We start from the raw sequence: 27785 nt of genomic DNA, 5'->3' as shown, positions 1-27785 counted from the left end.
TCGATCAATTGAGCCCAGCCACCCCATGATTACAGACAAAGTCTCTCTCACAGTTCTTCCTTTGGAAACGGCTCCCTTGTGAAAGTTTGTCCCTCATGCAGGTTTTTGGATCATGCTTTGCTGCTGCTGTTAGTTTGGTTCTTTTTTAAACTTAGATATATAGGATGAGGTTGCATTTTATGATTTAGCCAGGAGAGGGCAGCAAAAGCTCAGTTTCTCCGTAGGAATGCTTTCACCCATAATATATATATTTTAAAAAAAACGAGAATGAGAAAGCATGCAAGCTCTCTGCCGGTGGCTAGGGAGAAGCCTTTGCATTCTGAGGCCTCCACCTGCAGAGCACAGTGATCTAGTGCTATAAGGGGGGGAGACAGTCTTTCAGGTATCCTGACCCTAAACTGCTTTATAAATCAAAACCACCACCTTGAACTTCGCCTGGTAGCTAATTGGCAGCCAGTGCAATTATTTCCATGGCGGGGTAAAGTGTTGGCAATATCCTGCTTCACTGAGCTGCTGAGCCGCCACACTGATCACCAGCTGCAAATTCTGGACCAACCTCAAGGGCAGCCCCACATAGGGTACATTGCAGTAATCCAGCCTGGATATTGCCAGCGCATGGATGACAGCAGTCAAGCTATCTTGGTCCAGAAATGGCTGTAGTTGTTTCACCAGTCAAAGCTGCTAGAAGTCTCTCTGGTCACCTGGGCCTCTAGGGACAAAGATAGATCCAGGAGCACCCCCAAATTATGAACCTGCTCTTTTGGGGAAATACAACTCCCATCCAAAGCAGGTGACGGTCATAGTTCTGCTCTATTCTGCCTTGGTCACCACACCTGGAATACTCTCTCTAATTCTGGGCACCACAATTTAAGAAGGATGTTGACAAGCCGGAACGTGTGCAGAGGAGGACAACCAAGATGATGAAGGGTCTGGAAACCAAGACTTATGAGAATTGGTTGAAGGAGCTGGATATGTTTAGCCTGAGAAGAGGAGACAGGAGATATGATAGCCATCTTCAGATATCTTAACGGCTGTCCCATGGAAGAGGGAACAAGCTTGTTTTCTCCTGCTCTGGAGGGTAGGACCTGAACCAATGGATTCCAGGTAGAAGAAAGGAGATTCCAACTAAACATCAGGAAGAACTTTCTGACGGTAAGAGCTGTTTGGCAGTGGAACAGACCCCCACAAGAAGTGGTGGACTCTCCTCCTTTGGAGGTTTTCAATACAGAGGTTGGATGCGGATGATACCCAGCTCTACCTCTCTTTCAAATCAGAACCAGTGAAGGCGGTGAAGGTCCTGTGTGAGTGTCTGGAGGCGGTTGGAGTATGGATGGCAGCTAACAGATTGAGGTTGAATCCTCACAAGACAGAAATACTGTTTTGGGGGACAGCAGGTGGGCTGGTGGGGAGGACTCCCTGGTTGTGAATGGGGTAACTGTGCCCCTGAAGGACCAGGGGCGCAGCCTGGGAGTCATTTTGGACTCACAGCTGTCCATGGAGGTGGAGGTCAATTCTGTGTCCAGGGCAGCTGTTTACCAGCTCCACCTGGTACGCGGGCTGAGACCCTACCTGTCCATGGACTGTCTCGCCAGAGTGGTGCATGCTCTAGTTATCTAACGCTTGGACTACTGCAATGCACTCTATGTGGGGCTATCTTTGAAGAGGAAACTACAACTAATCAAGAATGCGGCAGCTAGACTGGTGACTGGGAGCAGCCGCCGAGACCACATAACTCCGGTCTTGAAAGATCTACACTGGCTTCCAGTACATTTCCAAGCACAATTCAAAGTGTTGGTGCTGACCTTTAAAGCCCTAAACGGCCTCAGTGTAGTATACCTGAAGGAGCGTCTCCACCCCCATCGTTCTGCCCAGACACTGAGGTCCAGTGCCGAGGGCCTTCTGGCAGTTCCCTCGCTGCAAGAAGCCAAGTTACAGGGAACCAGGCAGAGGGCCTTCTCGGTAGTGGCACCTGCCCTGTGGAACACCCTCCCACAGATGTCAAAGAGAAAAACAACTACCAGACTTTTAGAAGACATCTGAAGGCAGCCCTGTTTAGGGAAGCTTTTAATGTTTAATAGACCATTGTATTTTAATATTTTGTTGGAAGCCGCCCAGAGTGGCTGGGGAAACCCAGCCATATGATGATGATGAAGAAGAAGAATATTATCTGTCATGGATGCTTTAGCTGATATTCCCCTGCTTTGCCGGGGATTGGACTAGATGACCCTTGGGGATACCTTCCAACTTGACAATTCTATGATTCCATCCAGACTCAGAAACTGCCCACTCACAGTGCCTTCATATTGCCATCATGGCGAGGGTTTGCATGGTCTCTCTTGATTCAGACGTGAGCAAGAGGTAGAGCTGGGTATATTCGGTGCACGGTTGACCCTTCCGTTTCTCCCAGCTTGGAACAGTCACTCCCAGCTCTGCCTGCAATTTAAGATTGGATAAAGCACCCTCCACCTCTCTACAGTCTGTCTCTGTGTTATAGTATTTTGTAGTTTTTCAGCTGGGAGCCGGAACTGCTTCCCTGTGTTCTTGTGCGTCCTATATTTTCCAATCTCTATGCTGTGGTTGCAGAGGGGATCCTGTTTTGATCCCTTGCAGCACCATTTGTTTAGGGATTCCAGTTGAAGGGCAGCAACGCCTTTGCTGCAGGGATAAGAATCCTCAGTCACACCCATGCTATGCATTCAAGGCATATTTATTGTTGGCATTTGTCTCGGGAGACAATGGAGTGTGCCTCCGGGGGTGAAGCCAAGTTGCTCCATTAGCACCGAAATGACCTCCCTGGGGCGCAAGCCTGGGCTGTGTGTACCGGGTTCCTGGGCTGCACAGACGACAAGATTCCCCTCTTGGCCTTGCTAACAATCCTTGGCTCTCTCCTCCCAAGAATTCTGGGAACTGTAGTTTGAAAAGTTTCTTCTAGCAACTCCCAGTACTCTATACAAATTGCACATCTTTAGGGGAAGCCGTGGCGTAAAAGGGCCTTAAAATGAATGGTTTGGATACGTCCCTAGTTTTAGAAACGGCTTAGAAGCCATTTTGGCACCTAAGCGGCATATAAATTAACAACAAGAAGAAGAAAATTATTTCAGGAATGGAGAATCTATGGACCTCCAGAGATTGTTGGACATGCCGTCCGGGGTTGTCGGGAGTTGTCATCCAAAAACATGGGGAGGGCCGAAGGTTCACCACCCTTTGCTGAAGAGGACAATTCTTTGGGAAAGGTTTCATCCTGACTTCTGAGAATTACCCTTCCTGGCTTGCTTCAGTGAGAAGGAAACGTGGAATTCAGACAGCACTAATTAGTTCACAGATTATCTCACAGACACAAAGACGATATTATGACATCCTTTGCACACGCCTGTCATTAGACAATAATTGATTCGCACATGGCCTGTGATTTCAGAGTAGATTCCAAGTGCCGATGATCACTGAACTAACTGCTCTCCTCAGCGTGACAAAGGAAACACTGTTTTCTTTCTGAAATCCAGTCAACGCAGGCCGCTTGCTCCTCTTTTAAAAATAATGCACCATTAAACAGCACTCAGCTTTGTCAGGGCCCATCCGGATCTCATTGGTGTTCTGAAAAACCCACACAGAACCAAGCAAGTTCAGAAATGGCCCCCAACCCTCCCCCAAGCAGTTAGGGTGATGGAAAACCTTCTGTCTTGGAAATGGGGTGATGCCCTTGGGGGGGGGTGCCGTCTGAGGTAGCCATCTCACCCAGCCCCATAGGTGGGCCAGTTCTACAGATGCTTCTACTGTCTAAGGATAGGGCCGGCACCAACGGTGAAGCCTTAGATGAGTTGCCTCCACGAAATAAACTCTTTGGGTAGTTTCAGGCTTTGCTAAAAGGAATGATCCCTTCACAGTAGGGTGAGTAATGGAGGACAGGGGTGGAGATATGTCTAAAAATAAAAATAAACGAGATCTTTTCTTTTTTAAATGAAAGTATCCCCCTCCAGTTCAGGCTCACCCACACCCTGCGTATGTTTTCCGACCATGATGCAACCGACTGAATTTCTTGCCCTAGTAACGAATTCAGAGCCGACTAAAAGGGAGAGCAGGAATTCCTCTCAATGGCTTAGTTGCGAACTTCTGTTTTCCCTGGCAATTAAGCCAAACAGATACATTTTGCCACCTGTTCACAATGGCAGCTTGAATGCTGTTCCATTAAGCTTAGCGGACGCAGTCTGCACAGGTCATAACCAAGTGTGTTAAAACGAGTGGCTGTCTCATGATTCTTTTTCCTGTCGAGACAAACTGGGTGACAGAATTGTAGAACTGGAAGGAAACTCGGTGGTCAACCAGTTCAAACCCCCTGCAATGCAGGAATGATCAGCTAAATAATCCCTGACAGATGCCCATCCAACCTCTCTTTAAAAACCTCCAAGGAAGGAGAGTCCACCGCCTTCTGAGGGAGCCCGTTCTGCTGTTGAACAGCTCTTAACCGTCAGAAAGTTATTCCAAATGTTTAGTTGGAATCTGCTTTCTTGTAATTTGAATCCAGGGGTTGATTCCCACCCTCTGGAGCAACAGAAAACAAGTTAGCATCATCTTCTATGTGACAGCCCTTCAGAAATTTGATGGTGCCTATCAGATCACCTCTAAGTATCCTCTTATCCAAGCTAAACAACCCCAAGTCGCTCAACCGTTGTTCGTGAGACTTGATTTCCAGACCCTTGATGATCTTGGTTGCCCTTCTCTGTGCACCTTCTAGTTTTGTCAATACCTTTCTTCTTTTAGGTATATATATTTCCGTGTAGTTAAAGCTATGGTTTTCCCAGTAGTGATGTATGGAAGTTAGAGCTGGACCATAAAGAAGGCTGATCGCCGAAAAATTGATGCTTTTGAATTCTGGTGCTGGAGGAGACTCTTGAGAGTCCCATGGACTGCAAGAAGATCAAACCTCTCCATTCTGAAGGAAATCAGCCCTGAGTGCTCACTGGAAGGACAGATCCTGAAGCTGAGGCTCCACTACGTTGGCCACCTCATGAGAAGAGAAGACTCCCTCGGAAAGACCCTGATGTTGGGAAAGATGGAGGGCACAAGGAGAAGGGGACGACAGAGGACGAGATGGTTGGACAGTGTTCTCGAAGCTACCAGCATGAGTTTGACCAAACTGCAGGAGGCAGTGGAAGACAGGAGTGCCTGGCGTGCTCTGGTACATGGGGTCACGAAGAGTCGGACACGACTAAATGACTAAACAACAACATACCCCTCTTAATTATCTTAGATGTTAAGCTGTGCACGTAAACAATTGCAAAAAGTACAATTAAAACTAATCATGAAAACAGCACACTTCCTTAAAGGGCCTACTGAAATACAGAGGCCTTTAAGCAATTTATAGCTTAAATAAATTTAAAACAAACCAATAAATGATTGAATTTGTATTCTGCCTTTCCTTCAAAGAACTCAAGATAGTATACGTGATTCTCCCCACTCCTCATTTCATCTTCCCAACAATCCTGCACAGTAGGTTAGGTGGAGAGGCAGCGACTGGTTGAGGGTCACCCAATGAGTTTCATGGATGAGTGGGGACTGGAGCATTGGTCTCCCAGGTCCTGGTCCAGCACCCTAATAGCTACACCGCACCCCCATAGGCTTTGCCTGCCATCAAAAAGATGCCAGGCACCAGAAGGTTTAGCCATGCTGGCAATATTTTGAGATGTCAGAAAGGCGCTGGTCTATAATGCTGCAGTATCAAGTATCACTATTGTTCCAGGCCTTGACCTCCTCTGACCCTGCCCTTCCTTTAATTGCCCTTAGCAAATCCTTTCCAACTCAATGGCCCCAGAAAATCCATCTCTCCCGCTTTAGTCTTTTTGGGGCATGGCTTTTTCCAGAAGGAGCTTCTCCGCATGTTGAAGTTTGATGCCAATGAAAATAAGTTGGAAACGTTGCTTTTGAGAATAGCATTGCATTTACTGGAAACATAAACAGGAACTGCTTGACTCAGTTCTGATTAATTAACTGAAAGGGGAAAGTCGGATCAATTTCACAATGGCCTCGGTTGTGAACTCTTTTGAGTTCCGTTGGAACTGAACACAGATCAGGAGCTGATAAGAGCAAAAATTACTTTGTTTTGGCACAAATCAAGAGTTTGCACTCAAAAAAAGGAGCAGAGATTAATTTGGGTAAAGCTATCATTGGCTAGAGAAGAAGGAGAAAGAAAGAAAGAAAGAAAGAAAGAAAGAAAGAAAGAAAGAAAGAAAGAAAGAAAGACATTCTATCGTTCATCATGAAACAACTCTCCCCTTTTCCACCTGGGCAGGATATGGGTGGCGATATACCTGCAGGTTGAAGGTCAAACCAACCTGTGCAAACAGCAGTTCCAGGTGGCAGTCAGCAAGGCACTATACATGTATGTGGGACGCGGGTGGTGCTGTGGGTTAAACCACAGAGCCTAGGACTTGCTGATCAGAAGGTCGGCGGTTTGAATCCCCATGATGGGGTGAGCTCCCGTTGCTCAGTCCCTGCTCCTGCCAACCTAGCAGTTTGAAAGCATGTCAAAGTGCAAGTAGATAAATAGGTACCGCTCTGGCGGGAAGGTAAACAGCATTTCCATGCACTGCTCTGGTTCGCCAGAAGCGGCTTAGTCATGCTGGCCACATGACCCGGAAGCTGTACGCTGGCTCCCTCGGCCAATAAAGTGAGATGAGCGCCGCAACCCCAGAGTCGGCCACGACTGGACCTAACGGTCAGGGGTCTCTTTACCTTATGCGTGTATGTACTGATGCATTTACCTTTTTACCCCACTCCTCCGCCGAAAAGTCTCTCAAACCAGCTTATGTGCAATCCATTGAAACAAGACAGTCCCTGCCTACAGGCAGACAACCCTAAAAAATAAATATGCAACATAAAAGGTAACAGGACTATGGAGGGAAGAGGAAAGCAGTAGACCCCTTCATCAATTCTTTATAGTTAAATAGTACTTTTTATCATGACCAGGTGGGGCAGGGAGCAGTTCAGGGACAGGAGAGCCTAATTGAGCTTTTCTTTCAGCAGGTAGCAGGGCTCATAAAATCCAGGTTATGAATTGGGCATCCTTGCCTTGGAATTCTTTTGCTGCTTGTAATTGTTTGGAGATGAGTTCCAGCTCAGAGGTAGGGGGGATGCTTTGCATGCAGAGGGTCATGGGTTCAATTCCTGACACCTGCAGGCAGGGCTGGAAACCTCAGAGATGGAAGCCAACCCAACATCTTCTGGTCCAATCCCCCCAGACATGTTTTAAAAATGTAACCATCTATTTAAAAGAAGATGGATATTGAGATGCTGGAAGGTGTGCAGAGGAGGGCAACCAAGACGATCAAGGGTCTGGAAATCAAGTCTTAGGAGGAATGGTCGAGGGAGCTGGGTATGTTTAGCCTGGGAAAGAGGAGGCTGAGAGGAGATACAATAGCCCTCTTCAAATATTTCAAGGGCTGTCCCATGGAAGAGGGAACAAGCTTGTTTTCTCCTGCTCTGGAGGCTAAAACCTGAACCAATGGTCTCAAGTTACAAGAAAGGAGAGTCCGACTAAACACCAGGAAAAACTTTCTGAAGCTAAGAGCTGTTCAACAGTGGAACAGACCACCTTAGAAGGTAATGGGTGCTCCTTCATTGCAGGCTTTTAAAGAGAGGTTGGATGGTCATCTGCCAGGCATGTCCAAAGTTTGTTTCGGGGGACTAATCCGGCCCGCCTGTCGGTTAAATCCGGCCCCTGTGGCAGTTTATTTCCTGGGGTAAAATCCTAAAAAACCCTTGACTTCAACCCTAAAAGAAAGCTCAACAAGCAACAACTTAACCCACCCCCAAAAAGCTCAACAGCTTCAATCCTAAATTAAGCTTAACAACTATGGTCGGCCCTTTGGCCGGCACTCACGGCCCTTCCCTTCATCAAATCTGGCCCTCTTTGAAAAAAGTTTGGACATCACTGCATCTGTGGTCATCTTTAGCTGTGATTCCTGCATTGCAGGAAGCTGAACTAGTCAGCCTTTATGGTTACTTCCAACTCTACAATTCGATGATTCTATAAGTCCCAAGTAGGGACACGGATGGTGCTGTGGGTTAAACCACAGAGCCCAGGACTTGCTGATCAGAAGGTCGGCGGTTCGAATCCCCGTGACAGGGTGAGCTCCCGTTGCTCGGTCCCTGCTTCTGCCAACCGAGCAGTTTGAAAGCACACCAGTGCAAGTAGATAAATAGGTACCGCTCCGGCGGGAAGGTAAACGGCGTTTCTGTGCGCTGCTCTGGTTCGCCAAAAGCGGCTTAGTCATGCTGGCCACATGTCCCGGAAGCTGTACGCCGGCTCCCTCGGCCAATAAAGCCAGATGAGCGTCGCAACCCCAGAGTCGGCCACGACTGAACCTAACGGTCAGGGGTCCCTTTACCTTTTCCTTTATAAGTCCCAAGTATGCTTCTTCTCCCCACTTCCTTAGATTAAAACTATTGTTTTAGCTGCATGCAATTTTTAGGCAGATTTAAGCACTTAAAACCCGTTGGATGAAACTACTGAGATTTCTTTGAACAGGTGAGCAGCATTAATTTCACAGATGTTGAATTGGTTTCACTCCCAACTATAACTTGTGTTTTGTTCACGAGCACATTCTTTGCATGCATTTTAGGCTAAGGGAAACACTCTGACTTCTTGCAACTGTCTCTCCTCTCGGAGCAGGGAGGCAGGCAGATCCTCATCCCTCCCCAAAAGCTTTTTTTGATTGCCTTGGTGATAAATAAAGTTTGCAATCTTGGAAACATTTTTTTAAATTTTTATTTTTTTTAAAGGATGTAGTAGCATGTCAGAATGAGGTTTTCTTTTCCAGCCTTCTGGTCAGGAACAATAGGAAAATCAAACCACCCAACGATGACATAAGATATAGAGTCTCTATGGTTGTAAAGCTTCGACTTCAGTCTCTGAGCCAGAGGGAAGGGATTATGGGATTCAGACCGTTTCATTGTCATACGAGCCTTTCCACAAGAAATGGAAAGCAAGGTGGAATATAGGAGTTTCTCAAAGAAAGTAAGATGGGTGTGTGCTTCTCTGTATTTAAAAGATGAGATGGTCCCGATCCATAGAAATGGCAGTAAATTCCCAGATTACTGGCATGGATCACTCCTGATTTATGCAGAAGTAGATTCATATGTGGTACTAGGACCAAAGTTGCCCTGGCCCTCGCTGCTGGATGAAGAACTCAAACTTGGGTTTCTGCTTTCATGCATAAATCTGAGCAATGTCTGGGCAAGGCTCGGGAGCCAGTGTGGTGTAGTGGTTAAGAGCGGTAGTCTCGTAATCTGGGGAACCGGGTTCGCGTCTCCGCTCCTCCACATGCAGCTGCTGGGTGACCTTGGGCTCGTCACACTTCTCTGAAGTCTCTCAGCCCCACTCACCTCACAGAGTGTTTGTTGTGGGGGAGGAAGGGAAAGGAGAATGTTAGCCGCTTTGAGACTCCTTAAAGGGAGTGAAAGGCGGGATATAAAATCCAAACTCCTCCTCCTCCTCGGGTTAAGGCCCCCAATGAGGGTGGGCATCCTCAACCCAATGAGACCAAACATACCGTATTTTTCGCTCTATAAGACGCACTTCCCCTTCCTAAAAAGTAAGGGGAAATGTGTGTGTGTCTTATGGCGCGAATGCAGGCTGCACAGCTATCTCTGAAGCCAGAACAGCAAGAGGCATCGGTGCGCACCGATCCCTCTTGCTCTCCTGGCTTCAGGGATAGCCACGTGAAGCCTCTTCAGGGCAATGGGAGGAATGTTCCCCATCCCCTGAAGAGGCTTGGCACGGCTATCCCTGAAGCCGTGGAGAGGCGCTGTGCAGAGAGGGAGAGCTGCGCAGCGCCCCTTCAGCGAAGCGGGAGGAGAAATGGATCCCCTTCTATTTTTCCTCCCGCTTTGCTGGAGAGGCGCTGTGCAGAGAGGGGAGAGAATATTTTTTTTCTTGTTCTCCTCCTCTAAAACTAGGTGCATCTTGTGGTCAGGTGCGTCTTATAGAGCGAAAAATACAGTAATTTAAGAACAAGTTTAATAGCACTAGTGTCAGTAAAGGATCCATGAGAATTTGCAGGTGGGAACGAGACTTTGAAAACAGAACACCACTGATAATAATAATAATAATAATAATAATAATAATAATAATTTTATTATTATTTATACCCCGCCCATTTGGCTGGCTTTCCCCAGCCACTCTGAGCGGCTCCCAACAGAATATTAAAAACACGATAAAACACCAAACATTAAAAACTTCCCTAAACAGGGTTGCCTTCAGATGTCTTCTAAAAGTCAGATTTTGTTTATTTCCTTGACATCTGGTGGGAGGGCATTCCACAGGGCAGGTGCCACTACCGAGAAGGCCCTCTGCCTGGTTCCCTGTAACCTCGCTTCTCGCAGTGAGGGAACCAGAAGGGGCCTGGGACTTGTCCATCCATTCCCAATAGCAAGGGTTGGTGGGCTGGCTGGCTGGGCTTCCTCGCTTGCTTGCTTGCTTACTCTGAGGCCGCCTCAGCTCCTGGCACCCAGCACCCCCTGGCCAGCCCCAGAGGTACCATTTGCCTGTGGAGCATATAGTCAGGGATGCTGCAACAAACAGCTGTGCAAGCCTTTGGGAGTCAGAGATGCAAGAGGGCATCAGAGAAGGGACAGAGGCCAGTGTTGCCCACGGCATCCCTGACTATCATTCAAGGCACCCCAGGGCACACTGGTTGAAAACCATGTCCATTTGCGTTTCTTAGTGCAGAAAGTATTGATCTGATGTGTAGAGATCTTTCCTATTCTAATTAATTCAAGAGGATTCTGGAAGCTTGTCTGTGTGAAAGAAACAAGCAGAAGGTTCGTGATGTTTGGGTTATTCCTTCAGAGAAGTTGAGTAGAATTGGCTTAAACTGGTTCTCTTATCTCTTTTCTGTCAAGGTCATGCCGACCGTAAAAGTAAGGCCAGAAGGAGCCTGGTTTTCACTTTTTTCTTTCTATCTCTTTTCCTTCTGTTGTGGTGTACTGTACATAGTATGCTTAGTGTTAAGTTTTAGACTTCTTATAAGTTATTTTAAGTTTTAGTTAAGTCCTCTGCGACTGGATTTCTTATGGGCAGTGCCAATCCTGAATGTATTGGATTTGTGACCATTATGCACATTTGCCTTCAGTAGCAGTGAAGCTCTGCTGGATGAAATAATAATAATAATAATAATAATAATAATAATAATAATAATAATAATTTTATGCTCCAACCATCTGGCTGGGTTTCCCCAGGCACTCTGGGTGGCTTCCAACAGAATATTAAAATACTAAACATTAAACATTAAAAGCTTCCCTAAACAGGGCTGCTTTCAGATGTCTGCCTCTGGTCTATTTTTGGGGAATCCTGCAACGTATTTAAGTTTTTACTCTGCTAAGTATACGTTGGAATCTGCTCTGGATCAATATTGAGTAGAATTCGATGACAAACCACTGGATTAGTTAAACAATTTCAGATGGTCTCTTTACCATCAGAGTTTGGACCAGAGGCTAGAATAGATAGCTTTCTGACTGATGGTGTAATTTTGAATCTGCAGGAAATGTAACAGCAGGGACCATTCGGTTTATAACTTCAGGGTTAATCCTGTTGGCGCTAGTCAACCACCCAAGTGGTGCAAGGAGTGAGGTGGTTGCGGCAGTGATGGGTTGTCTGGCTGGGAGGCCATCAACAGTGAGATGAGCGTCTGGCAGGAGGGCAAGGGACAAGCTGGTGTTTGCAGAGATGTGTCATGTCTCACAGGCAACACGGCTGCCATTCAGCATCACCGTTGCCAGGGCAACGTTTATAAACAGCGACTTTTGAAAAAATGTATGGGGTGAGAGAATCAATTCAAGGTGTTTCTGTGTGCATGCATGTGTGCAAAAAAACCCCCCAAAAACTTTTTCCACAGTTTATGTGAATGGATGGAAACAGGGGACTTCCCCCTTGACTTCCTACACACTTTGGTAGACATTGATCTGGTTGTCTTGCGTGACCCTTTTCTGAACTATATAAGCCTGCAGGACGCAACAGACGACGCCTGATTGACTATACAGGAAAAACAAGTAGAACTTTCATGTCATATTGCCTTTTACCTTGTCATAGATATGTCTCCAAGAGGCACTTTGGGGACTGGGTAGAGAAGGATGAACTGGCCAATTTTGGTTTTTCCTTAACTTATCATTTTCCCAGCCTAATAATAATAATAATAATAATAATAATAATAATAATAATAATTTTTTATTTATATCCCACCCTCCCCAGCCGAAGCCAGACTCAGAGCGGCTAACAACAGTAAAAGTAACACAGTTTACATAAAATCACAATCTATTAATTGAAATACATTCTAAAATCAATTCATTCTAAAATCAGTTCAGAATCAAATTAATGGCAACCATTGGGCTAGAGTTCTGTGAGGATTACCGAAGGAGGGGGTCACACTGTGCCTTGGCCAAAGGCCTGATGGAACAGCTCTGTCTTGCAGGCCCTGCGGAAAGATGTCAAGTCCTGCAGGGCCCTAGTTTCTTGTGACAGAGCGTTCCACTGGATCGGGGCCACAGCCGAAAAAGCCCTCGCTCTGGTTGAGGCCAGCCTAACCTCCCTGTGGCCCAGGATCTCCAAGATGTTTTTGTTTGAAGACTGTAAGATCCTCCGTGGGACATACCAGAAAAGGCAGTCCCGTAGGTACAAGGGTCCTAGCCCGTATAGGGCTTTAAAGGTTAAAACCAGCACCTTGAACCTGATCCTGTACTCCACCGGGAGCCAGTGCAGCTGGTGTAGCACCGGGTGAATGTGATCGTGCGACGAGGACCCCCGTAAGGAGTCTCGCCACTGCATTCTGCATCCAATGGAGTTTCTGGGTCAGTCTCAAGGGCAGCCCCATGTAGAGCGAGTTGCAATAATCAAGTCTGGAGGTGACTTGAGTTAGCCACATTTTCCACACCAGCGCGCGCGCTCTCTCTCTCTCTCTCTCTCTCTCTCTCTCTCTCTCTCTCTCACACACACACACACACACACACACACACACAGAATATTCATGGTTTGGTGTGCAATTTTGCCTAATATGCACATTTATTGCAAGCAAACTTCCCCAAATACAGCACCGTTTTCTTACTTTCAATTCTTCTTTTACACCTGCAGTGTTCATGCTTACAGAAAACCAAGGGCCAGCCGACTCCTTAGCGATTTGCAAAGTTTACATGGTTACGCACACCTTGCAATAATCACTGCACGGAATTAGGAAATGTGCGGGCCACCCCCCACCCCCCACCCTCACACAACAAAGGAGCTAAGGCAGTGAAATTTAACTCAAGGTTTTGTTGGCGGATCCTCTCCTTATTGTGCGTTTGGCTCAGCTCTTGCTTTCCCTAGGATAACGGATACCTGGGAGACTGACTTTGCACCTTTCTGAATGCCAAAGGGGTGGAAAGTGCCACGAAGGAGGGCGGGGGGTGAGATCCAGTGGCCTGCTCATTTTTTCCTTGCCACGATCCTGCAGCCCCACCAAGATGCTCCCTTTTGTTCCACTCGGGTGATGTTAGGGAGAGGGGGGGGGGGAAAACACAATATCCCTGAACTTAGCTCTGGGAACGAGAGGCTCCTTTTTCTAACCCATCGCCTTTGATGCCGCTGCGTGTTCAAGTAAGGATCTGCCTCCATTGTGGTTTGACTGACACAGCCTTTTCTATAAATTTGAGCAATTAAGCAGCCTAGTAGCAGCTGGCAAGGAGCTCTGGCAAGAGCTGACACTGACAGAGGAGGAGGCCGTCTCCCGTCCTTTGGCAAGCGACCGCCTTGCAGAACCGCAGCTGGAGAAGCGAGGGGCATTCCTCAAGCTAGGTAAGAGAGTCTGTTGTCTTTCGGCAAGGTGCAGGTCACTGTTTGCAGCTGGTCTAGAGGCAACCAGGAGGTAACAGCGAACAAAGGCAATCGACGGCCACAGAAAGGTTCATTGAAATGGGTCTATTTCTTTTAAAGAGAGGTGAGAAAAATGGCCTGGCTTTCGTATTTGGGAAAAGGTCCCAGCTGGGCACCAGGAAAAAAAATTGAAACAAGAATGGGGAACCTGGATCCCTTGAGATGATGCTGAACTATAACTCCCATCAACCCTTGCCAGGATGACCAATAATCAAGGATGAAGGGAATTGTAGTCCAACAATATCTGGAGGGCCACAGATTCCCCATCACAGGTAGATGCATAGGTGGATAGGTAGATATTTATATCAGCGATGGAGAATCTGGAAGCTGGAAGGTAATAGATAGGTGATAGATAGATAGATGATAGATAGACAGATATAGATAGATAGATGATAGATAGAGAACATGTGGCCTTCCAGAAGTTTTGTTGGACTACAACTTCCATCATCTCTGTTCATTAGCCATCCTTGCAGGGGATGATGGGATTTGTAGTCCAACAAAACTTCTGGAAGGCAATATGTTCTCTATCATCTATCTATCATCTATCTATCTATATCTATCTATCGATCTATCATCTATCATCTATCATCTATCATCTATCTATCTAGCTATCTATCTATCATCTATCTATCTATCTATCATCTATCTATCTATCATCTAGCTATCATCTTCCAGCTTCACTAGTACACCAAAAAGGAGCAAAACCAACCAATAACCCACAGACAGATTTCCCTTTCCCAAAGCAACAATGTCCTTCTAGGACTTCCATATTGTCTGGATTCATATAAAAATAAACGTATATGGAAAGTGAGCATCTTTAATAATAAAACTATAACTAGGGCTGCCTTACGTCTGGAATTTACTGGACATTTCCAGAATTTCAAAGGGGAATTTCGGAGAGGAGGTTCTTTGTCCTGGATCTTAGGGATCCTTGGGGTTTGTCTTAAAAAAAAAAAAGCGCTCAGCAACTTCCAGGGTGTTTTTATATTTTTTAAATATGGCAACCCTGAAGGCTACTGCTGGCTTAGAGTTTTGGACTTGGAATGGGGAGACCTGAGCTCAAGCTGAGCTTTGTTGTTGTTGTTGTTGTTTAGTGGTTTAGTCGTGTCTGACTCTTCGTGACCCCATGGACCAGAGCACACCAGGCACTCCTGTCTTCCACTGCCTCCCTCAGTTTGGTCAGACTCATGCTGGTAGCTTCAAGAACACTGTCCAACCATCTCGTCCTCTGTCATCCCCTTCTCCTTGTGCCCTCCATCTTTCCCAACATCAGGGTCTTTTCCAGGGAGTCTTCTCTTCTCACAAGGTGGCCAAAGTATTGGAGCCTCAGCTTCATGATCTGTCCTTCCAGTGAGCACCCAGGGCTGATTTCCTTAAGAATGGATGCGTTTGATCTTCTTGCAGTCCACGGGACTCTCAAGAGTCTCCTCCAGCACCAGAATTCAAAAGCATCAATTCTTCGGCAATCAGCCTTCTTTATGGTCCAGCTCTCACTTCCATACATCACTACTGGGAAAATCATAGCTTTAACTATCACTACCCATAAATCCACCCACCGCCCCTCCCTCCTTTCATTTCTGGGTTGTTACAAGGATAAAATGAGCATCATTAACAACTTAGTAATGGCTGCTAATAAGCCTGTATTTTACTGTCCTGGAAGAGAAATCTTCTGCTCCAACACTAGGTTTTGTATTTTGTCAAGACTTCTTTATTAGTCAAGTCCTCCCCCTGCCCCATTATGGAAAACTAAATCTTGTGTTTCCCTACAGACATTTCTATGCTTTGTACTAAAATACTGAAACAGGCTTTCTCTCTTCCTTGAGAATCTTGGGAATTGTAGTTCTTTGACACAAGGGTTATGGATCTCTGATACAGCATTCTCATATCACCAGACTACAGTTCCCAGGATTCATTTGGGGGTTGGGGAAGCACTGAGGATAAAATTGGTGTAAAACTAGTATGAATTTCTTCTAAGACTAACAGAACAGCTCTATACATGCAATCTCTAAAGTAAGTCCCGTTGAGTTAGGGCCATCTTTACCCGGGGGTAAAGGGGCAAGGAGTGTGGGGCACCGAGGCGCCGAATTCTGGGGGACGCTGGGCGCCCACCGCTGAAGCCGCCTAAGCTCTTAACTATCTACCTGTTATGAAATAATAAATAATTTTGATCAAGCTAGAAAAACAAAATACATACATACCTAGGTATTACTGAAATGTATACCTACTGTTTCACGAAAGGACTTTCGACTTTGTGCACTCATTTACCAAGGTGGCGCTGTGGGTTAAACCACAGAGACTAGGGCTTGCCGATCAGAAGGTTGGTGGTTCGTATCCCCACGACGGGGTGAGCTCCCATTGCTCGGTCCCTGCTCCTGCCAACCTAGAAGTTCGAAAGCACATCAAAGTGCAAGTAGATAAATAAGTACCGCTCCAGCGGGAAGGTAAACGGCGTTTCCGTGTGCTGCTCTGGTTCGCCAGAAGCAGCTTAGTCCTGCTGGCCACATGACCCATAAGCTGTATGCCGGCTCCCTCGGCCAATAAAGCGAGATGAGCGCCGCAACCCCAGAGTTATACCTACTGTTTCACGAAAGGACTTTTGACTTTGTGCGCTCATTTACCAAAGACGCGCAATGCTAGTGGTGGCGCTTATCATTCGCAATGGCACATTTTAATTTCATCACTTACAGGTCTAATTCATTTAGAGAAATTGTTAAAAAAATTAGGACTCTATTACACATGCATTTCAGCACGACGCGATTTTAGTTTTCCATTTCCGCAAAAGCGTGCCTGGAGCACACACTATGAATTCCGCGAGCTGCATTTTTTCTTCATTTTACGATGAACGCTGAGTGAGAAACACATTTCTTTTTCCTCCCTTCTTTTGTAAACAAGAGATAAGGCGTAAGCATGGTGTCTGACATAAGCATAATAAAAGTTAATTTGGGAACTAAACTAAATTTGGGGGCGCTGGGCGGATCTTTGCACCCCGGCGGCGCATATGCTAAAGATAGCCCCTGTCTGAGTTCAGGTAGAAACTGGCTAGAAGATTTTCAGCTTCAGACATGCAGCCAGAGAGATGTTGAATTTCCCCACACTGGAAACATTTTTTGAAATGCAAAACTGAAAGGGCTATAAAAATGGGAGGGGACACCAAATGTTTAATAATTCCTGTTTGGGGATTGAAACAATCATTTCTAGCAGAAAAAAGGCTTTTCAGGTTGTGAAAATTCTCAACTTTTATTTATTTTACATAGTTGATGTCCTGACCCTTCAACATCATTTTAGGGTGGTGCCTCACCTGTCTCCTTCCACCTTCCACCTATTTGCCAGTTAATTTTTATTGATTTTCCATTTTTATTTTGCCAATTAATTTTTATTGATTTTCTAAATTCCACCTTCCACCTTCTTGAACAAGGCACATGAATGATCCCATGTAGTGGAGATGGATGGGATGATATAACATGATGTTATTCTCAGATATCAGTGAATAAAAGCATAGCCAATTACAGCCAGACTTGGCCGCACAATTTGTGTATTGTTTATTTACATCAGCTAATTCTCCTCCAGCCTTCAAATAACCCCCAGGGCAGTTTGATATTGTCATCTATTGATACCACTGAGGGCAAATGAGGGTGATGGAAGACCATATAAATGTGTAAGTGAACTTCCTTGCTGGCTGCCAAAAAATAAATAAATCACCCAGATGAGGAGCTGTTTTTCAGCACTGCCAAAACTGTTCACAAAAAACAAGCCATCAGAAAGAGGTAACTGTAATGAGACAAAGGTCCAAGATATCAGCAATAAGGTAACTTGGTCAAAGAACCTCAAGGTGGGATCTTGATTATGCAGAAGAAGGATGGGGTGGGTCTTCCAGATGTTGTTGGTCTACAATACCCATCATCCTCAACTGTTGGCCATGCTGGCTGTGGATTATGGGAACTGGAGTCCAAAGACATTGGAAAGGCCCAGTTTTGATGCAGAACGTTCCCCAAGCGAGCTTCTTTAACAAGTCCCCGTCTTTGCTGTTTCCCTCACAGAATGAAGCTCCCATCCATGGTCCATGGCTCACTGCTTCTCTTCATCCTGGCCAGCTGGGCCGGTGCCCCCAAGCCCCCCAGCATCAACCTTCAAACGTTCACTGGTTGTGCCGTGCGTGAGTTCACTTTCCTGGCCAAGAAGCCTGGCTGCAAGGCGATGCGAATTACGACAGACTCCTGCTGGGGCCGTTGTCAGACTTGGGAGGTGAGTGGCAGGGGCTCCCAAGGGGTTCGGATAAGGGCTCTTTCCCAGTCCTACCTAGAGATGCTGAGGATCAAAGCTGGCCTCTTCTGTGTGCAGATGCTGTACCACTGAACCACAAACCTTCCTCCTGCACTAGAGTTAGGGGATGAAAGGGGAGGCACCATAAACGCCATAAGAAGCCTTGTTGTTCCCCACTTAAAAGCTCCTCAAAATAACAATGGCCTTCCATGATACAAGCTCTCTTTTGAGGGTTCTTTATCTTTAATCTGGACCTGGTCTGGACATTCCTTCAAATGGGGGACTATCCTCTGTAATACAGGACACACGGACACGATACTTGTAATTTGGCCTGGGCAAATCGGTCCATTTCAGTATTCCTCAGTTTCTTATTTTTCCAATCTTCTCCATATTTCCACATCGTTATTGGTTGCTTTGCTTTTGCTTTATTATGTATTTTGTGTTTCCATTTTGTATTTTTATGCTGCGAACCGCCCTGTGATCTTCGGATGAAGGGCAGTATACGAATTTAATAAAACAAACAAACAAATATTTGAAAGGTACTCATTAAAACCCACTAGCATTTTTGTGCCAATTTCTTTTCACATGCACATTTCGATATGCATTTTTGCCTAACTTACACATTTTCTGAGTTAATTTTCCATGAATATATGCAATTTTTCATGCACACGTTACCACAGTGTGTGCAATTTTGCACATATTACTTGGCTGTAGAACTGAACTGAAAAATTTGGAGGGGCGAGAATTCTGAGAGAGGGCTGTGATTTGGTTCACATAGTATTCTGGAAAGTGCCGATTTGGTTGGTTTACCATTAAATGTGAACAGAACAGAATTTGTCTGCCATCCTTACTTTGTAACTTTCCAGAGGTTTTTAATGGCTTGTTCTGACACACAAATAGCTGACATCACCGAATACTGCATATTTGCAGGGGGGCTACATCTCTAATGAGAGCCACTTGTTTTAAAATTCCACACGGCAGGTTTCCACCTCTTTCTTCTTAAGAACGCCTTAGTAGTTGCATGGCAAAATATATTCTCAAGCAATTACTTAATGCTCTCATTATATAATTTCGAAAGCTCCTTACAGCTTAAGCACTTAAGGGGGAACTGTCCTTTATTGCTCCACCGACAGAAAATTCCTCGGGGATTAAAATAGAGCCCCTGACTCACAGGGGATGCCTTTTATTCCATATCCCAGTAATATGTTTGCTTCTAATTTTGGTTGCCTCAGAGTTGTGGTAATTGTGCTGTTAGGTGTTTGCGAGTGGGTGTGACAAAACAGGGCAAGCAAGTCCATGCACATTAAGGAGAACAAGATTGTGACTAATTTTAGACTCCTTTTCATCTCACACACCAGGAGCTCTGAGCCTGATTCCCCACGTGTGTGTGTTTGTGTATAAAATCTTGTGATGGAGAAATAAATGCTTTCATTCTCACTTTTCTCACTGAGGAAATTCAAAGGACTGGCTGTGATCTGGAAAGCCCACAAGTCCCAAGTCCCTGAAAGATCACGTCCTTCTCTACAGATCTTCCTGGGTGTTAAGACTGACAGAGGAGGCCCTCTTACATGTTCCACTGCCCTCAGAAGCTGAGGGTGGCTGTAGCCCAGGAGAGGACATCTCCTGTGGCAGCCACTAAGTTGTGAAACTCTCTCTCAATATACAATAATAATTTATTATTTATACCCTGCCCATCTGGCTGGGCTTCCCCAGCCACTCTGGGCGGCTTCCAACAAAATATTAAAATACAGTAATGCATCAAACATTAAAAGCTTCCCTAAACAGCGCTGCTTTCAGATGTCTTCCAGAAGTCTGGTAGTTGTTGTTCTCTTTGACATCTGGTGGGAGGGTGTTCCACAGGGTGGGTACTACTACCGAGAAGGCCCTCTGCCTGGTTCCCTGTAACTTGGCTTCTCGCAGTAAGGGAACCACCAGAAGGCCCTTGGCTTTGGACCTCAGTGTCTGGGCAGAATGATGGGGGTGGAGATGCTCCTTCAAATATACTGGACCAAGGCCATTTAGGGCTTTAAAGGTCAGCACCAACACTTTGAATTGTGCTCCAAAACATCCTGGGAGCCAATGTACGGTAGATCTTTCAAGACCAGTGTTATGTGATCTCGGTGGATGCTCCCAGTCACCAGTCTAGCATATCTGGCACCTTCACTATATGCAGGTTTTGGTGAATGCTGAGGACAAACTTATTTCATAGACTCATAGAACTGTAGAGTTGGAAGGGACCTCAAGGGTCCAACCTCTGACAATGCAGGAATCCCAACTAAAGCATCCATGACAGATGGCCATCCAGTCTCTGCTTTGAAACCTCCAAGGAAGGAGAGTCCACAACCTCCTGAGGCAGACCGTTCCACTGTCCAACAGCTCTGACTCTGTCAGAAAGTTCTTCCTGATGTTTAGTCGGAATCTCCTTTCCTGTAAGCCTCTGGTTCGGGTCCTATCCTCCAGAGCAGCAGAAAACAATCTTGCTCCATCTTCTATGACAGCCCTTCAGAAACTATGACTATTATGTAATTTATTTCTACCCTGCTTCTTTCCCTGACAGTGATTCAAGGCGGCATACAGATAATATAGGAACAACTAAAAAAATTCAGAGCAAAAACAATTTAGAACAATTAAACGTTTATAGAATCAAAACACAGGAGTCCATTTCACTGCTGCATGGCTCAGTTCTTCCTGATGCTCAGGCCAGACACTGAGGTCCAGCTCTGAGGGCCTTCTGGCAGTTCCCTCACTGCGAGAAGCGAGGTTACAGGGAACCAGGCAGAGGGCCTTCTCGGTGGCGGCGCCCGCCCTGTGGAACGCCCTCTTGTCGGATGTCAAGGAAATAAACAACTACCTGACTTTTAGAAGACAACTGAAAGCAACCCTGTTTAGGGAAGTTTTTAATGTTTGATGTTTTAGCGTGTTTTTATTATTCTGTTGGGAGCAGCCCAGAGTGGCTGGGGAAACCCAGCCATATGTGCAGGGTATGTATGTATGTATGTATGTATGTATGTATGTATGTATGTATGTATAAATAAATAATAATAATAATAATAATAATAATTAAAAAAAAAAAAAAAAACAACTCCTGGTAGAGGACAAGGATCTAGAGATTACGCTAAGGGTGGCCAAATTCTGTGCGACTGCCATAAAACTTAGGGAACAAGCTGTACTACCAAAATGATCAAGGTTTTAAATGATAATTTTAGGTTATATTTTAGTGATCAAGATTTAATATATTTTTGAAACTGCCGCTATATCTGAATTGTCTCTGTTATACTCAATTGCAATTCAATGTATTCCTGTTGCCTTTTATGATTTTCCTGATATTGTAAGTGACCCGGAACTGGTCTGTGACTGTAATAATAAAATTCTAACTATTATTATTATTATTATTAGTCGGAATTTCCTTTTGTGTAACCTGAAGCCATTAGTTTGGGTCCTACCCTCTGGAGCAGGAGAAAACAAGATTGGTCCAAAGACAATCACACGTCCGTACAGCCATGCTTAGGCTAACATCTCCTTTCTCCCTCTCTCCTCCTTCTCTCCCTCTCTCTCTCTCTGCCTCCCTTGTGGCCAGAAACCTGTGCTGAAACCCCCTTACATCGAAGCTCACCACCGCGTCTGCACTTACAACGAGACCAAGCTGGAGACGGTGAAGCTGCCAAACTGTGCGGCCAATGTCAGCCCATTCTACACGTACCTCAAGGCCATTCGGTGTGACTGCGGCATGTGCCTCACCGAAACCACGGAATGCGAGACCGCCTGAGCCCTTGGCACAATGGCTGAAGCGCAACCTTCCGTGGGCTCAATCCTGCTGCTGGCGAAAACCGGCAGTAGGGCAATGGTGGCGCTGCGAATCAGGGTGGAATGTAGTTGCTTGGCTCTGAAATTTCTCTTCCCTCCCCCCATTGGCCCTTATTTAGAGATTTCATATAGCCACGTAGTTGAGGCTTTAGAAACCGTCACCAGCACATACAGGAAGATTCGAAGCTGCCTTATACTGAATCGGACCATTATCCATTGAGCTAAGTATTGTCTACTTAATGCAGTTTTTCTCAAACTTGCCGTTTTTCTCAAACTTGGGTCTCTGGCTCTTGGTGGACTACAACTCCCATCCTCCCTAGCTACCAGGACCAGCAGTCAGGGATGATGGGAGCTGTAGTCTTACAACAGCCGGAGGCCCAAGTTTGAGAAAAAACTGGTTTCACTTGGTTTCAGGCAGAGGGTATTTTCCAACCTGGGAAGTTGCATGAATCGAACCCGGGCCTTATGCACACAAAAGAGATGCTCTGCCCCTAAGCCACAGTCCTTCCCTAATAAAGGAAGCTCCATGGGATAGGACCTAACTCTACAGACCTTCTCATATGCTATTCTCCAAGTCAGCACCAGCATGCATCGTTGTGCATTCAGCTTTGCCCAAGTAGAACGGGTTTTCCTCTGGGTTCGGAGTTTTCCTAAACCCAGAACTGCCTTACCGTTCCTTTAAAAAAAACACCCTGCATTATTTATTAAACACTGCTGTTTTCCCTGTTTAAATTGTGGGGTGGAATCTTCTCTGCAACTGGGAGGAAATAAAAGGTCCCTGACTGCAGTTAGTTACAAACGAAACCCTTTTGATTTCTTTCTCTTGCTCGTTGCCTGTTTCAATGGCTGTACCTGGTCTCATATGATCTGTGAATCAATCTGTGTTCTTAATAATGATAATAATAAAACAACGAAATCACAGTAACATAGCCGTTGTGTGCAGCGACTCATTGTCCCTCTGTGCGATGGAATTTTAACGTGGTGCTAAACTTCTTAAATTGCACCTTGAAGATCCAAAAGAAAAACAAGAAAGCAAACAAATCATGATAGGCCATTTCCCTTAAACTATGTCCACCTGTCTATCAGCTGATGCCCCTGGGTGCCATCAGCGGGTGTTTGAGGCAGGGGTTCAATCGTTCTGGGTGCTGCTTCACCAGTGCATTCCCTGTGAGGGGTGTGCCACTCTCGTGAGTCACCTTTGACGGGGGGGGGGGGGACGGGACTGCCAACCTAGCAGTTGCCTGATGTCATCATGATGCCGGCTGGTTGAGGGGTGTTGGTCTCACCCACCCTGCAAAAGCTGACCCTAAGGTGGGGGAGATAAAGATCTGGCCCACTGGACCAAAAGGGTTCTCCACCCCTGTTGTACACAAATGGCATACTCCATCTTGTTGTTGTTTAGTCGTTTAGTAGTGTCCGACTCTTCGTGACCCCATGGACCAGAGCACGTCAGGCACTCCTGTCTTCCACTGCCTCCCGCAGTTTGGTCAGACTCATGTTTGTAGCTTCAAGAACACTGTACAACCATCTTGTCCTCTGTCGTCCCCTTCTCCTTGTGCCCTCCATCTTTCCCAACATCAGGGTCTTTTCCAGGGAGTCTTCTCATGAGGTGGCCGAAGTAGTGGAGCCTCAGCTTCAGGATCTGTCCTTCCAGTGAGCACTCAGGGCTGATTTCCTTCAGAATTGAGAGGTTTGATCTTCTTGCAGTCCATGGGACTCTCAAGAGTCTCCTCCAGCACCAGAATTCAAAAGCATCAATTCTTCGGTGATCAGCCTTCTTTATGGTCCAGCTCTCGCTTCCATACATCACTACTGGGAAAACCATAGCTTTTACTATACGGACCTTTGTTGGCAAGGTGATGTCTCTGCTTTTTAAGATGCTGTCTAGCTTTGTCATTGCTTTTCTCCCACGAAGCAGGCGTCTTTTAATTTTGTGACTGCTGTCACCATCTTCAGTGATCATGGAGCCCAAGAAAGTAAAATCTCTCACTGCCTCCATTTCTTCCCCTTCTATTTGCCAGGAGGTGATGGGACCAGTGGCCATGATCTTCGTTTTTTTTATGTTGAGCTTCAAACCATATTTTGCACTCTCCTCTTTCACCCTCATTAAAAGGTTCTTTAATTCCTCCATACCCCATCTTACCTCCTCCTAAATGGGAGGTTGGATGGACACCTGTCACAGATGCTTTAGCTGAGTTCCCTGCAATGCAGGGGGTTGTCGATTCTATGATTTCCTCCCAGAACACCTGAATGATCCACAATCCACGATCCTCCCTCCTTCTCCTGCCCCCAAACCATTTATTTGTGAAGCTTTTGGCATTGCTCCTTAATTTCCGTGCTCTGCTGCAGCTTAGTGTTTAAGCAAGTGAAAGCTAGTGTGACTAAAACAATTGCATCTAATTTCCCTGTTAATCCTATCTCCGTTTCCTTCTTCCTGCGGTTGCCGACCTGTCAAATTTTAGATTGTAAGAGGCTCGGGGCAGACACTTGCCTCCTTCTACATTGTGAAACATTGTGCATGCTGAGGGTGCTATAGAAATAAAATTCTTATAATCAATCAATCAATCAATCAATCAATTAGGGATAGTTTCCAGGGCAGGGCACTGGCTCAGCCTGTTGTGGCAAAAATAAGAGTACCTTAAGGTCTTACAAATTTATTCCAGTGTAAGATTTTTGTGGGCTCCAATCTGCTTTATTGGATGTGTGAAGTGTTCTCCTAAGCAGAAGGCATAACAGACCAGGGGTCGCCAATTTTGGGGGGGTTCAATAGAGTCATGGACTGGTTGGACCCAGAGGAATTGTGGGAGGAACCAGCTGGGGAATCTCCAAAGGAAGAAGGCTCAGAGCCAAGGGAATGGTGGTGGGACAATGATGAATAGTCAGAGGGAGAAGACCAGGAAGAGGAGGTGTTGGAAGCTGAAGGGGCAACAGGGTTTAGTGAGCGGGGAGAATCTGTGGCAGAGCGCAGTCCAGAATCAGAGGCAGAAGCTGAAGCAGGGGAGGTGGGAGGCCAAGAGGCAGAGATGAGTCAGGCTGGGGAAGGGTCACAGGTGTCTCCCCCTCCTGCTGCTACAAGCTCTACCTCCAGCCTCTCAGAACCAGGAGAGGCGTGAAATGGGTGGGGGAGAGATCAGCTGCACACAGGTGTCGTCTCCTATTGCTTGGGGGAAACCCTGGAGAGGAGGGTACTTAGATGATTGTGGAGAGGTGGGGACTTTCAATCTCAGCTGTGCTCCTTAGGCCTGACGCACAGCGAAGAGGAGGTTGTGTTTTTGCTAATACAGAGTTAACTCCAACTTTGAAATGTGTGATTTACTGACCGGCACTCTTTGTGAGAAATAGGCATTTGGAGCAACTGCAAAAATTGTAATGGGCAACACTCTTGTAACCAATTATGCACTGCAACTTCTAGGATATTGGCTGCAACAGAATGCTTCCTCAAGTCTAATTTCAGCCGGGGCGAGCCCTTTGGGCACAAGGGAAGATCTCTTTGGGCAGCCATTCATCAACAGGTGCCATGTTGGCAATCCCTAGACACGGCTAGGGAGGACTGCAAACACCGAGGTCAGAAGGAAACAAACCACAGTAATGCAGACAAATGATGGTGGTTAACAGTTAGGGTAACACAGAAATTGTGGCACGAGGTATCAGATAGGATAGGAAAGTTGGAGCATAGTCTTATCTAGATCGGATGCCCTGTCCTTCCTATAGATGAGTTGCCCTTGCTCTGAACTGTTGCTCAAATGCTCAGAATGAAGACAATCGAAATCCCTTTTCCAATCCACTGCTTAAAAATGTACTGCTCCTGATGTACGTACTTTTAAGAGGCCCATTAAGCACCTTCTTTCCTTCTGCTTGCCAGGAGAACATTATATAACTAATTAGGACTCTCATCCTCAATAAGCTTTTAAGTTGGAAGGTTTTTATTTCCCTCCGTTCGTTAGATTTGTTAGCGAGTTGCTGAAAATCGACACTTGGGCTATTAATAGCGGCTTTACTGAGGAGTGCCCTGTCTCCTGAGTTGTCCTCATGCTGGAAGCTGCCCAGAATATAATACTTAAGCAGAACTTTTAAAAACAAGCAGAACTGTGTTTGCCACTAGTGACCGGGGCTTTTCACATTGGTATGTGTCAGACTTGTGCATTTAACAATGGAGAGAGTGGGCAGAGAATTGGATTAAGGTCGCATTCATTCATTTGAATGTGAACTTAAAAAATTGCCACAGCACTCTTCCCACCTGAGGTTTCCATAAATACTGCCTCTGACTGTCAAGGCGAAAAGGTAAAAGTTAAAGATCCATGGACGGTTCATAGAATCATAGAATCATAGAGTTGGAAGAGACCACAAGGGCCATCGAGTCCAACCCCCTGCCAAGCAGGAAACACCATCAGAGCACTCCTGACATATGGTTGTCAAGCCTCTGCTTAAAGACCTCCAAAGAAGGAGACTCCACCACACTCCTTGGCAGCAAATTCCACTGTCAACAGCTCTTACTGTCAGGAAGTTCTTCCTAATGTTTAGGTGGAATCTTCTTTCTTGTAGTTTGGATCCATTGCTCCGTGTCCGCTTCTCTGGAGCAGCAGAAAACAACCTTTCTCCCTCCTCTATGTGACATCCTTTTATATATTTGAACATGGCTATCATATCACCCCTTAACCTCCTCTTCTCCAGGCTAAACATGCCCAGCTCCCTTAGCCGTTCCTCATAAGGCATCGTTTCCAGGCCTTTGACCATTTGGGTTGCCCTCCTCTGGACACGTTCCAGTTTGTCAGTGTCCTTCTTGAACTGTGGTGCCCAGAACTGGACACAGTACTCCAGGTGAGGTCTGACCAGAGCAGAATACAGTGGCACTATTACTTCCCTTGATCTAGATGCTATACTCCTATTGATGCAGCCCAGAATTGCATTGGCTTTTTTAGCTGCCGCGTCACACTGTTGGCTCATGTCTAGTTTGTGGTCAACCAAGACTCCTAGATCCTTTTCACATGTACTGCTCTCAAGCCAGGTGTCACCCATCTTGTATTTGTGCCTCTCATTTTTTTTTGCCCAAGTGCAATACTTTACATTTCTCCCTGTTAAAATTCATCTTGTTTGTTTTGGCCCAGTTCTCTAATCTGTCAGGGTCGTTTTGAAGTGTGATCCTGTCCTCTGGGGTGTTAGCAACCCCTCCCAGTTTGGTGTCATCTGCAAATTTGATCAGGATGCCCTTGAGTCCATCATCCAAGTCGTTGATAAAGATGTTGAATAAGACCGGGCCCAAGACAGAACCCTGTGGCACCCCACTAGTCACTCTTCTCCAGGATGAAGAGGAACCATTGATGAGCACCCTTTGGGTTCGGTCAGTCAGCCAGTTACAAATCCACTGAGTGGTAGCATAGTCAAGACCGCATTTTACCAGCTTCTTTACAAGAATATCATGGGGCACCTTGTCAAATGCCTTGCTGAAATCAAGGTAGGCTACATCCACTGCGTTCCCTTCATCTACCAGGCTTGTAATTCTGTCAAAAAACAAGATCAGGTTAGTCTGACATGACTTATTTTTCAGAAATCCATGCTGACTATTGGTGATCACAGCATTCCTTTCTAGGTGCTCACAGACTGTTTGCTTAATGATCTGCTCCAGAATCTTCCCTGGTATTGATGTCAGACTGACTGAGCGGTAATTATTTGGGTCCTCTCTTTCCCCCTTTTTGAAAATAGGGACAACATTTGCCCTCCTCCAGTCTGCCGGGACATCGCCTGTTCTCCAGGAATTCTCAAAGATGACTGCCAGTGGTTCTGAGATCACATCTGCCAGTTCTTTTAATACTCTTGGATGCAGTTTATC

General features: G+C 45.9%; 1 protein-coding gene across 1 annotated transcript; it reads left to right on the top strand.

The window, feature by feature from the left end:
• The first annotated feature begins 13178 nt into the window (after positions 1-13178).
• GPHB5 (glycoprotein hormone subunit beta 5) lies at positions 13179-22856 on the top strand. Its single transcript, XM_053407570.1, has 3 exons — positions 13179-13816; positions 17932-18136; positions 21732-22856. Exons 2-3 carry the CDS (start codon positions 17933-17935, stop codon positions 21918-21920), a joined length of 393 nt encoding a protein of 130 aa, XP_053263545.1. The 5' UTR covers positions 13179-13816; position 17932; the 3' UTR covers positions 21921-22856.
• The last annotated feature ends 4929 nt before the right edge of the window (positions 22857-27785 follow it).

This window comes from Podarcis raffonei, chromosome 1 (assembly GCF_027172205.1).
Source record: "Podarcis raffonei isolate rPodRaf1 chromosome 1, rPodRaf1.pri, whole genome shotgun sequence".
Classification (NCBI taxonomy): Eukaryota; Metazoa; Chordata; class Lepidosauria; order Squamata; family Lacertidae; genus Podarcis; species Podarcis raffonei.
This window is presented reverse-complemented; position numbering and strand designations above follow the sequence as displayed.